Raw genomic sequence first — 12,636 nt, 5'->3', positions numbered from 1 at the left:
CGCGAGCTGTCGGGCTATGATGAGGGGCTTGGTGGCTGCCACTGGAAGACAAAGCAGAGGGGCCCAGGTCACAGAGCCCTGGCTGTGGTGGGGATGGTTCCCTGCCACAGCAGTTCTCACTCTTGCTGTCGGTGCCTTCCCAGGAGGAAGCAGCTCGGCTCTCACATCACCTCCCTGCACAGCATGAGTTCAAGTCACCTGTGTGTTAATCCAGGTTACACCACTGTGCTGCCACCCTATCACAAAGTCCTGCTCTCTGGGGTGGGTGGCCCCCTGGCAGAAATGCTGTTATTTCTAGCACACACTGAGGATGCTCGGGAAGGGGAGAAGGCAGACTTGTCTCACACAACACCCACTTGCTACAAGAGCCACAGAGGCACTGGCTGCTTGCACAGACCCAGACCTGGACGTTATCTCAAACATCATGGGTTCAACTCGCCCATCAATAGATTCAGCTTGGGCTGTACACTAAGTGGTCCCCTTCCCCAATTCATTTGTACACCTCCATGTGTGTAACCTCCAAGGTTAACCAACACAGCAAGGGAGGCAGATGCCTTTACCCCCAATCTAGATGAGCCAAACAGCATGGTGTGAAAGACTATTCCCACAAACGCTGGTGCCTCTACCTTCGTTTGGTTTAAGCTGGCTGCTCAAGAGCAGGGCTTTGTTGCTGGATTTACCTTTGACAACTTTAACTGTAGTGGTCACCTCTCTTGTTATCAAGCTGTTATCTGTAGACCTCCAGATGACTTGACAGGTGTAGTGTCCACTGTCAGGCATTTCAAGGTTCTCAATGAGGAGTGAGGCATTCCCTGGGCTCTGCTTTGGGATGCTGACTCGGCCTCGGAATTTAGACAGCAAGATGTGGTCACCAGAATCATCCCTCCGGAAGATGGTAGAGGTGCTAGAATCCCGCTCCACACTCCAGCTAAGCGTTTGCTGTGTGAAACCTTCTGAAGGCACATAGGTACACGGTACAGTGATGGATCCCATCCATGTGCCCGTGACCTGGTGGACACCAGACAGATCCAGGAGGGCTGCAGGGAACAGCAGTGGAAGGGAAGAAATCAGAATGCGCTAGAAGAGGGAAACGTCCTCTAGATAGATGGGACTCATCAGGCAGTAGATGCCAGCATGCGGCCAGGTCTCAGATGTGCTGTGTAGGCCACAGCCACTAAGGCAGCCCACATCATCAAGCATGGGGAAGTGAACAGCTGCCTTGACCTCATGTCTATTTTTATTGTGTCTTTCTCTAGGCACTTGCCAGTTCTTAATTCTTTCTCAGTACAGAGAGGCTCCTTGTGGGCAGGAGCATTTAGGGACATTCCCTACGGTACTGGACCTGGAATAGGAATGGTGGACCAAAGCCAATCCTTTTGCTTTAGCCTTGGAAAACTTCAGACCTGACCCAGATCAGTACTCTGCCAAGCATTCAGGTAGGCACAGGAGAAGAGTGGGCAGATTTTCTCCACACATTCTCCCAGTTTCTCCAGCTGTCTGCCCATGGATCCCACAGCTCCTCTGGGAAGTGCCTCTTGTAAGTAGCAAATCACCTGAATTTAATTTGGCTTGGCTCACCTCTCCCCATACCCCTTATTCTTGTCCCCTTTCCCCTCCCCAGAAAAACACTGGTTATATTCAGCAGCTTTAACTCACAAGAAGTTGCTTGAGAGGCAGGTCCCAGAAATGTGCAAAGCTGTTTTTTTATGATGAAACGGGGAATATATTTCAACCAATTTTTCTAAATGTCAGGAGCTGTGCTTCTGTATACAACTTGTAAGAGCACTTTCCTCCTGTTTCCCAAAACTTTCCTCTGCTGCTGCCGTTGACATACATGCCCTGAGAAAGGGTATATTCAGTAAGGGGCATAGGAACTGAAGCCAAGGTTCCAGTCTCAGCTTTCCTGATGCAACGAGAGAGTCACTAGGTAGGAGAGACCAAGGGGAATCAAATGTGCCAGCACCTGGTCTCACAATTACAGCTCCTCTTCTTCCCAGGGCCATGCTAACAGAACAATGAGGATGCATTATTAAATTCTAGTAGAATGCATGTTCCAGCTTCACCAAGACTGTTTTGAGAGCTGGCACACCAGAGTTGGTCCTTGCCAAGGGTCTCAAAAAACTATATTCTGTTCTTGCCTTGGGGCAGGGAAGCTGACTTGCCTGATACTGCCCCATTTGCTGCACTCTTGAAAGCACCTTGTTGTATCTGATGCCAAAGGAGACTTTCATGAACTCTCAGGCTCTGTGATTAATGCAATAAGCTAAAGACTTTCTGCAATTGTCAATTAAAAAAAAAAAAGATGCTATAATTCAAAAGATTTCCCCTAGCCTCTTAGTACTCTGATTTTTGTTCTTATACATTGAAGCATTTACTCACCGTTGCAGCTGATGAAAGTCATCCCAAACACCACTATCCGCCCAACTTCTCCCATTCTCCCAGAACTGCAGGTCCCCAAGAGACCCCCACCCTCCTGGGACCAGACTGCAAGTGAAGAATACTTCCCTTTATTCTGTCCTTTGTCATCTAGGATCCTCTTTCTGAAACATCACGAGTCCATTTCACTGCTGAGTTAGGTGAAGGGTGAAGGAAGGAGAAAGGCTGTATGGATTTTTCCAGTCCCGTTCCCTGTCCCATCCACTTCTCTTGATGCAGCCCAGGATCCAGTTGCCTTTCTGAGCTGCAAGTGCCCATTGCCAGGTCATGCTGAGCATTACAGACTCTCTCAGCACACATTTCTGCTGCAATAGTCCAGTTCATGGGCAAAAGTCATCATGTTTCATGCTCTGAAAGCACACACTGTGTTTGCCAACGAAGTGACTTGTGACTGGCAGCCAAGGGACATTCTGAGTGTGCTCTGTAGGGTACCTTTAAAAGTACTTCTAAGAGTTATCTAGGTGTGATGCTAATTATTAGGTGCTTACTAATTATTACCCAAAGGAGAAGGACTTATGGAAAGGTAAGAAACGTATAAAAGCAAATCTACTGACCTAGTGAATTCTGTTGTAGGCGTTTAATGAGTCAGTAGAGCAGCTTTTTTGGACTTACTCAATAGCCATGCCTTAGCATGGTTCCAACAGCTGCAACAGGAAAATGGTATCTTTGAGCAGGAGAGAGATGTGTTTGAGGGACAGGGAGCTGTTTTCTACTGGAACTGGGAGAGAAAGGTAAATGGGATGATTTTGCCACAGTCTCATCCCATCACAACATCTGCTTGGGCTGACCCATTCACCTTGCAGCTGAATGCATCTCTGGAACTGCTGCTCCATGTCAGTGACAGCTTATTCCCTCTCTGCTAGGGTAATGAGAGCTGGAGATTATCTTCATTTTCCCAAAGTCAGTAATGAAGAACTGTGTGGATCTCATTTCAGTCCCAGGCAGAGGCATGCCCACCCGTGGGGCCCTTGCTGACTGTGATTGCAGCTGAGCCCTGATGATTGCTGTGGTGGAACTTGCCTGGAGCAAAAAGCTAAATGTCATGTTGCAAGACCTGGTGCAACAAATTCTTCCAGGGCTCCAGGCTGAGAGCTACCACCAGCTGCCATCCTGCTGAGGAAGATGATGGGGGCAGCAGCACCCGTTCTTGCAAAGCACGTCTATGTAAGACATTAAAACTTGGTTTTTGCTGACTTCTTTTCTTGACATCTTTGCTGCAGCTACCAGTGGGGTGCCAGTTCACAAGGCCTGTGTCCCTCTGCCCATGCTGCCCCTGAGAAGCTTTTAGCAATGTTTGAGTCATGTCTAAAAGCAAGCAAACAAACAAAAAAGCACTTGCTAAATTTGCTAGGTATGTTATTCAAAGAGGGAAATGTGTCTATTTTCATAGAGATGATTAAAACCCAACCTTTTCCATACTCTGGTACGTGACTGGCAGTAGAACCTTGTTCCAAACAAACAGTCTCCTACGCAAAACAGTTTAAGAGAAGCTGGGTTTTGGGGAACATGCCCTGGAAGAAGTTGAAAACCCAAGCTAAAACTGCTGATAGGATTATTTTTTGAACCGGACATGCAAGACTTCCTGAGGCTCTAATTATACAGGATTAAAAAAAAAGACTATTTAACTAAAGCAGACATGAATAACTGTAGTTCCCGAAATGTGATGTACATGACATCTTTCTCTCCCTGGACACAGACATAGCTGCCTGAGTCACACAGTCAGCCCATTTCTTACTTACTGAAGGGACTCCTCACAGTTTTGAATCTGAACACAAGAAGAAAAAGCCTTCAGTGTCTCAGCCATGATGGCTAGCCACCTGGTTTATTAAAGTGCAGCATTTTATTCCAGTGTCTCTGCTCTGGGTTGGACTTGCTGCTCTCTCCCACGCAGTGCTGCAGGTTAGGCACCCTGCAGCCTGTCCCCCCGGTACCCACCTTCCTCCCACACACAGGACAGGACACTCTCAAGTGTAATTTCTTCAAGTACCACAGCTCAGGCACTCTTTGTTCTGCAGTTTCTGCTAGTCATCATGGGCTAACTGGAGGTGACACAGTAAAGTCTTCATGTCCCTGAGCCTGACCACAGATGGTCCCTCAGACCCTGTTCATAGCGACCAGCTCTGCTGAGCCTGCATTGTACTTTCATGCTCTGACAAAATCTGCCAGTGCCAGTTTGCCACCATTTTTCTGGTGATAAAATAAGAACCTTAGTGTTCAAGGAGATGAAATTCAGAACCCAACTTTGAGCAAATCACCAAAAAGTAGATAAGTGAAGAAGAAAGGTCTCAAAGTGCTCTTTTTGAACTCTATGCCCTCAAAAAAGAAGCAATTTTTACTTGAGACTTTCTTGTTTGGTCCAGCTGTAACTAACTCACAGATCTGACTCAACAGACTGTATTTTACTGGGTACTTTTTGGATGTCGCACAGAAGCTGATTGTGTGATCTCCCCCAGCCATTCACACCACAGTTCTGCCACATCAGATAATCATACAGTCAGTCATCAAAACATGACCTTGTTCCACTTAAAGAAACAGAAATTAATGTAAATTAGCATTTTCCCTTAAAGCTTGTGTGACAGAAACAAGATGTACAAGTGCTCTCTCTGAAAAAATTCATTTCCCTTCCCAGGAACTCTCAGGTCAATGACATTAGTGCTGGGTTGCTATTAGCTTGGCCAAATCCTTGTAAACACCTCCTGACACCAAGGGAGTGACCCATATATACAATGTCATCTGAGTACTCTTTTCTTTCCTGGTGCTGTGGGTGGGCTGCACACACCCAGCCATCAGAACAATAGAGATGTCCCCTTACCTGTGGTTACCACACCCCCCCGCTGCTGGTGCTCGTGTAGACTCACCACTATCTGATACTGTCTTTTTTCAGGCCGCTCAGTTCCTCCTCCCAGTGCTCTGCAGAGGCTGGCTGAGCTCTGGGTTTGGTAAACAAAACTGCTGGTCTGGGATGATCTGCTGTGACTTCAGCTCATCCTCTAGCCTGCCAGTGCACCGGGTGCACAACAGCTACCCTTCTGCCCAGGTACACCCCATACCAAGTCAGAATCTGGACCCTGTCCAGCTGTCCCACAGTGCATGCAGACACAAAACACATGGAGACCATAACTCATGGATTTATTTTCAGTTTCATGAGCTTGCCTTACAACAGCTGTATTTAATAGCATCAGCTCCTGGTGCTAGCTGTCCAGCCAGGATAACACTACCGTTTATCCACATTGGTGGGGCTGTATCGCCTGTGGCTTTGCAGTGCAGCTGGAATTGAGTGATTTTGGGGCAAGCTGTGGGATTCCTGGCAGCCATTATCCATGGGGCTTCAGCTGTGAGAGCTCAGACCACAATGTGACTGTCCCTCAGTCGGAAGCCCTTTGTCTCTGCACCTCTGCCTTCCCTCAGTGCTCCCTTCTCCTCAGGCTGGAGCTCAGGCCACACCATGACACCTCAGATGAAGTGCACTGTAGGTCATTTCAGGTGGCCAGAGCCATATTGCCCCTTCAGTGGGCACAGCAGTCAGGCTAAGCTCAGATGGGTGAGCTGTGCTCCAGCATCTGCCACATTCCCTTCCCACCTCCTCTGAGCTCACACTCACATGCAGAAACACACACTCACACCTATTTTCTCCACATCTGCAATAAGTTACATGTACATGTTGGTAGTTTTCTCCATGACAGCACCAGCAGCTGCCATGTATTCCCTTTTCATTCAAAAATCAAGATGTCCCTGCCCTTGATTTTTAAGTACATTCTTAACAAAGAAAAGTAAAACTTTTAGCACAGAAACATGCAGGGAGAAAGTATAAGGTCACTGATAAGTGCCTGGAAAGTGTGCCTGGTGGTTTGTGCATTTTGATGAACTTTTAAATCATTCTTTCCTCTAATTTCCCATTAGACCTCTGGCTCTCAGTCGCAGGTGAGCAGCTGTGTTCCACATTTATTTCTGTGTTGCATACAAAAAAGTACTTTTCCTTGCCCTTTGAAAGTGCTACCAGACAATTATCACTAATTTCTGCATCCTTTTCAGAGAAGCTGTAAACAAATAGCCCCTTCACCTTCTCAGCCCTGACCCCCATGAGCACACTTTGCTCATTTGCTTCTTCTTCTCCTTTTTCCAAGAGACTGTTTGCACAGATGTAGTTTTGTACCAATAATTATTCTTTATAATCTTTCTCAGTAACTTTTCTTGCTCTGCTAAACCCAAGATGAGGCCAACATGCCTACATAAGGTAGTGACAGTCCATGGGTTTTACAGTACCACAATCCTGTTATTTGACTGGAATACCTTTCCATTAGCACCTCACACTCCCTTTGAATTCTGGTGAGTTTTGAACTGATGCTTGGAGAGATCTGCAGATGCAGAGCTGTCCTGGGTGTGAGCAGCACAGCTGGGAGTCCATTAATCCTGTGCCACCAGCGTCCCACTCATCCCTCAGGTGACTTCCTCTGTTTTACATCTGTCTGCATGGCTTTTAATGGGACACAGGATTGCCCTGTTCATTATAAAAAGGTTCTTCCATAAATCTGCATGATAGCTTTACTCAGGGCAGTAGAGATTATTCATAACTTGCCCTTCAGGCCTTTTAAGCTGGGAGGAAAGTACTTCCTGAGTATCTACTGAGGAGCTGTGAGTGGCTTGCTGGCATTCCAAAATGAGCCAGTGGTGCAGAAATACACACACCAAAATATGTGAGGCATGTGTAAGCAATCCTACCCCAGATTTATGGAAAAGTCTGTAATTTCTTTCAAATATCCATCGTGCATTTAAAGAGAGAACAGAAAATGGGAGTTCAGAAAGAATGAGCCTGGTTGCAGTATCAGAACCACCCACAGCTATGGCCAGTGTGCCTAGACCTTGCTGCAGTGCTGGGGGAGGGGATCAAGGGCAGCACAAGGACTGTATGGGACACCTAGCATGGCAGGCTCCTGAGTTTCTCTTGGCTTTAATCTGCCTTCCAGTGTTTCTAAAAGACCCCTCATTCATTAAAACCTGTGCAGCATCAGGTGGGCAGGAGAAGAACCATCAATTCCCAAGCCAGCCACATCCTCCCCTGCTCACCCACAGGGATGGGGATGCTGAGCAGCCCTTGGTGCTGGCTCTCCTCCCACCCCATGAAGGCTGGAAACGCTGATCCTTTTGGCCATCTAAAGCATTAAGTTTAGTACAGTGCTCCTAGTCTGCGACCTGCATGCCACAGCTTTCAAAGGGCTTTCTTGGATAGAGGTGGTGAGAGGGACTCAAGGAAAACAAAACAAGAAGTTCTATACAGGAGTCTGTAACTGAAGTTCCTGATGAGATCTGCATTTTTGCTGCAGGGATTGTGAAGGGAGAGCAACCACTGCTTGTCCAACCTATCTGTCAGGGGCAAAAGTGAGAAGAAAGATAAGTATTTTGTCTGGGTGAAGGTACTCCTGAGGACTGGTATCTGCAGAGCGCTGTTAGTTCTCAGGAAGTGTCCCCTACTTCATACTCAGATTCCTGGGGGTTTCCAGCACAGTCAGATACATTCTTATTTACTTCTTCAGAGATTTTGTTTTCCCTGGGCTCCATCACATAGTTGTTTTCAGTGGAAGAGATGGGTTCCTCATAGTAACCTGTGCTATGACGGCTTGAAGAAGTTGCTGCTCTCAAGTTACGGCTGAAATCAAAATGCAAGAAGAGTATCAATCAGAGTAAACAAAGCATCTCCCAACCATCAGGTTTTGGCTAATATAGTGGTCTGACTCAAACCTGTGTAAACCTGAGCCATTGGACTATAGCAATATTCTGAAGGAGAGAATTTTGTCCTTTGCTTTCCAGTGGCTGAAAAACCTTGGGCATTGTAGAAGCATTGCTTCCAACCCAGAGAAGGTTTCCAGGGAAAGGCAGCAAAGTATGTGCAAGTAATGAAAGGATTACCGCCATTTCTTGCACTGGTGCGATCAGATAATTATTGAAGATGAATAAATAAATATTTATTTAAAATATCGGAGGAAGGGTAAATTGAGAACTAAAAGCAGCCCACATCCACTGTCTAGCTTATGGTATCTAATATTTTTTAATGAAGATAGATCCTCTGAGGAGAAATGTCATCACAGCATTTGTCCTGTTGCTCAGGGTTCAACTGTAACTTAAAACTGCTGCCTTGCACACTGCTGGGGAAGCCTAGCACTGGGATGCTGGCACATCCTACTGTAATACTCAACTCAGCAGCACTCTAATTTATACCTACAGAAGTGGTTCTAGTTGTATGTTTTGACTGGATTATCAGGCTTTTCAGTAAAACTTCCACAGGCTACAAGTAGATCAGGATGTGAAACCCAAGTTTAGAAACAGCTATAACTTCCTGCCACAGCTATGGTTAGAAGAAGCAAATTCAGCCAGGGATGTTTTGAGGATAAATCAGAATATAACCAGTGGTCTCTAGAAGGGGAGTTCCTTTTCTTTGCATTTGAAGAAACACTGGGAATTTAGCCTTGGAAAAACACAGAGAATTTAGCCTTGGCAATTGTCTTCAGTAGCCCTTCCCCGGGCTTAGAAATTAATAAGCAGCTCTTGCTCACTTTTGCAGTTCTGATATTGCTATGAAAAAAATACATATGCTTTCTTCCCACATTCTGTGTTGCTGTGGAAAGCCCACAAGCTCTTGAGCTAACTGTGAACCTCTTCAACCAAACTGCTTAAGGGGTTTTTCATCATGACAGCTAATAGCAGTGCTTTTTATTTTTGCTTTGATACAGCCCCCCAGGACTCATCAATGCGCCAGATAAAGGGTTATACTCACGATTTTACGTCATAGACTTGAGCTGGAAAAGAAAAATCAGAATTTGTGTCAATAATTTGCATTTACCTTCTTAAGAAAAGAATTTCTTTGCTTATGTTCTTGGTATAAGAGAATGACCTCTGAAGACAGAGCAAAAATAACAACCTTGGATATCATGTCAGGCGGGTGATGACTCAGTTTCCCAGGATTCAGTCCAAGAAAATGAAAGCAACCCGGCTGTCACACAACTGGATCAAAAAAACCAGCCCAATGTCAAAGATAAAGTTGAGGTTAGAAACTAGAAGCTCACAGTTTCCCCAATTTCCCTATTCATTAGAAGTTCAATAAAGAACAGTTTTGAAAGTGGTTATTCTGGATTCCTTTAAAAAGGAAAAGATAAAAATAAGAAAAATGGCAAAAGAAATATCTGAAAATTATTATTATTATTAATTGGTAGCATGGAGTCATAGGAAGGTCATTAGAGAAACAGAGGAGAAAATTAAGTCTGTGGGATCTCAAACCCCAAAGTACACCTGTGTGCCCACAGCCAAGCACAGCTGGTGAGGAGGGGGCTCCTAGGAACATTTGGTCAGGGGGATTTCTGGTGGCAGTGCAGGAGAAACAGAGGCATTCAGTGAATACATCCTGTGACTAAACACTAGAGAGGAAACAAATTTATATGAAATAGGGAGAATTGACAGTTCTTCACAGGTTCTTGGCACTTCCCTCTGGGTGCCAACTATGGGAACTATTGAGCAGCAACTGGTGCCAAAGGCATTCCCCAGCAGCAGGACGGGATGAACCTTCTGCCAGAGACTTTAAAGGTTTGGTGCTATGAACCTGGCCAAGCAGGTGACCCTGAGCCCTGGGATGTCTGTGAGGAACAGTGAGAAACAACCATCCCAAGGCTCTGTGGCAGAGCAAGCCACACACCTTGGGATGGGCTGCAGGGCAAGGACTGAGCTGCCTCAGAGCCAGTACAGGGATGGGAGGGTGCAGCTCAGGAGCACCAGGGCCACTGCTGCCCCAACCCCATGTCTGGTGCCCGGAAGACCCTCCTGACTGTGAGGACTTCTCTGCCTCTTTGGATCTCCCACCGTCTGTGTCAACTCGTGCATCTCATCTACTGCCTGTATGATGCAGGTGCCAGAGCTGCAGCTAGTGGCTGCAAGCAGTGCTCCGGGCCCCAAAACCCATCAAAGGTAAAACCATGCTGGGCATGCATAAAACATTCAGGTTTTCCAGAACATTCTACTCACCTTCTTTGGGCTTTGTAACACAAATAATAAGAGAGATGACAAGGAAAACCACAGCACCACACACCACAGCAATCAGGATGACCAGGTACAGGGACAAGCCAGTCCTCTGGAAATCTAAAGCAATACAATAGAGGACTTTAAGACAGAGGAGCCCTCCTGGGTGACAGCAGCAGCAGTTACATGACATTTACCATGTCCCTGAGGATAGCAACAGCCAGCCCTGCCTGAGCACCCAGGGCTGTGTCCCTGCAGAGCCGTGTCCCCAGAGACCCTTGGTCCGGCAGCTCTGAGTGTGTTGTGTGACCCAGAACTCTGTGTACACCTCACCAAGAGGCCACAGCCGTACAGACAGCGTCTATCTCATAATGCTGAGGTAACAGGGATGTGAGCTGGGCAGGATAACTGCACTGCATATCATGAAATAAAGCTTTCCATTCAAGGGTGCTGCTCAGTTCTCTTTGGAAAGCGCCTAAACCTGTCACAATGCTGTAAAGCTGGAGGATGTGTAGATCTGCTCGAGGCACACACTGAGGTTTTGCTGCTGTTCCAGCTTTGACAGTCTGAGATAAAAAATGGACCAGCTGCTCAGGAACACAGCAGCAACTCTGTGTGCCCCACATATCAACTTTTTTTTTTTTTTTTTCACTCTTCCATAAAAACATCCAGAGCTTTTTAAAGAGTTACCATGAATCATCTGGGTCCTTTGAGAACAGCCATTAATGCTATTTGCAGCTAAAAAGGCAGAATACTAATTGTGAAGCTAAAGTTCTTGACTACAGAGCATCTGGCTTGGGTCCTTAATCTTCTTCTCAGCTTGGTTTTGTTCTTACTTACCATGAATTGTATCATTCTTCCCTGGATATCCCACACCACTCTCGGAAGTTGTTGCTGTTGTGGACAGATCTGCAAAACAAACCTGAGTGAAAGGCTGACAGTGCATTTCCAGCCCTCACTTTAGCACCCGGAGATCTGGGATTAGAGCTGTAGGATCAGAAGAGAATGCCTCCAGCCCCTTTACAAGGCAATGAAAATAGGCAAACTGCAGAAATGAACACTGTCTATACCCTATACTATAGAGAGAATACATGTAGTACCATACATTCACTGGATGGATACTACATACAGTATATATACACACTATACAAGTATACACAAACTACATATACACACACCAGATACTGATGTGTATTTGTATGTCCGTACACACACACCTGCAGTAGTGGTGGAGCCCCATGGAGTCCAGAAGATTCCTGGGGTACCTTGGGACACCAGCTCTGTTTGTGTTTTTCCTGCAAGAACAATCAACACCTGTCAACATCTTTCCTCAGCTTTTGGTGACTGACACCAGCTTCTACAATCCCCACGTGATTGCTGGGGCACCATCGATCCAAATGAAACATAATCCAAACACAGAAGGTTACCACAAGCAGACCTGCTCTAGTCCAGGCCTAAATTCCCACATCCCACAAAAATAAATGGGAAATCACAAGCCCTCCCTCAAAACTGCTGTCCCTGGTCAGGCTCATGTTTTCAGTCAGGTCTGAAGCAGCTTTTGCATCCCTCCTGTCTGCCACTGGAGACACCAGATCTACCTCCCCTCAGCAGCTTCCATTCAGGATCAGATAACAAGCAAAAAAGCTCTTTAGAAAAGAGCCAACCCCAGAACATTCCATCCCATATGCTCTGAAACTTAGGAAATGGCATTATCAGCAGTCCTAAGACACATACAGTCTCTCCTACAGAGGCACAACCTATTAGCAAGCAAAAAGCCATTGGTGGAATGGAAACTGGGGGAAGGAAGCTCTGCTTTCAGAAACATCTGGGTTAAAAACTGAGGCATATGGACTGAAAATCAATACTGTCAAGACTCTGTTCCCCAGCAATAAAACCACTGCCAAGCGCTGGTGCCACAGTGCCCCAACACCCCATCCTCACCGTAGCTGTCACTGCTCTCACCCCGACCTGTGGTTGAGTGGTGTCCCCCCGTGGTTGCCACATTCCTCTGCAAGGCCACTGTTGTTGTGGGCAGATCTGCAAGGTAAGGGGGAGGAAGAGGCTCACACAGGGGTTTGACCATGTTGGTGATGCTGGTGTGATACAGAATTCTCCACAGGTGGGATAGGCACAGGAGGAAGCAGCCCCCACCCGGCTGACAGGAGGGGGATGCTGTGCCAGCAGCGTTAGCCAGCATCT

At 46.5% G+C, this 12,636-nt stretch overlaps 2 protein-coding genes across 2 annotated transcripts in view; both read right to left on the bottom strand.

Annotated features, from left to right (window-relative positions):
* VSIG4 (V-set and immunoglobulin domain containing 4) overlaps positions 1-2,505 on the bottom strand; it is a 7,076-nt gene extending 4,571 nt beyond the window's left edge. Inside the window, exons 1-3 of the mRNA XM_017741876.1 lie at positions 2,380-2,505; positions 681-1,037; positions 2-41 (exon numbers count right to left, since the gene is read on the bottom strand). Of these exons, the coding sequence (XP_017597365.1) occupies positions 2-41; positions 681-1,037; positions 2,380-2,434 (452 nt within the window). The 5' untranslated portion in view covers positions 2,435-2,505. The remainder of the gene's footprint in view (position 1; positions 42-680; positions 1,038-2,379) is intronic.
* Positions 2,506-5,544: 3,039 nt separating this feature from the next.
* The window catches only part of LOC103623403 (V-set and immunoglobulin domain-containing protein 4), a 12,196-nt gene continuing 5,104 nt past the window's right edge, over positions 5,545-12,636 (bottom strand). The window contains exons 3-8 of the mRNA XM_017741867.1: positions 12,406-12,634; positions 11,655-11,732; positions 11,278-11,346; positions 10,444-10,557; positions 9,206-9,227; positions 5,545-8,080 (exon numbers count right to left, since the gene is read on the bottom strand). Coding sequence (XP_017597356.1) covers positions 7,888-8,080; positions 9,206-9,227; positions 10,444-10,557; positions 11,278-11,346; positions 11,655-11,732; positions 12,406-12,634 — 705 coding nt within the window. The 3' untranslated portion in view covers positions 5,545-7,887. The remainder of the gene's footprint in view (positions 8,081-9,205; positions 9,228-10,443; positions 10,558-11,277; positions 11,347-11,654; positions 11,733-12,405; positions 12,635-12,636) is intronic.

The sequence above is a fragment of the Corvus brachyrhynchos genome, unplaced genomic scaffold, assembly GCF_000691975.1.
Source record: "Corvus brachyrhynchos isolate BGI_N302 unplaced genomic scaffold, ASM69197v1 scaffold220, whole genome shotgun sequence".
Taxonomy (NCBI): domain Eukaryota; kingdom Metazoa; phylum Chordata; class Aves; order Passeriformes; family Corvidae; genus Corvus; species Corvus brachyrhynchos.
The sequence above is the reverse complement of the archived record's forward strand: the minus strand, read 5'-3'. Positions and strand labels throughout refer to the sequence as shown.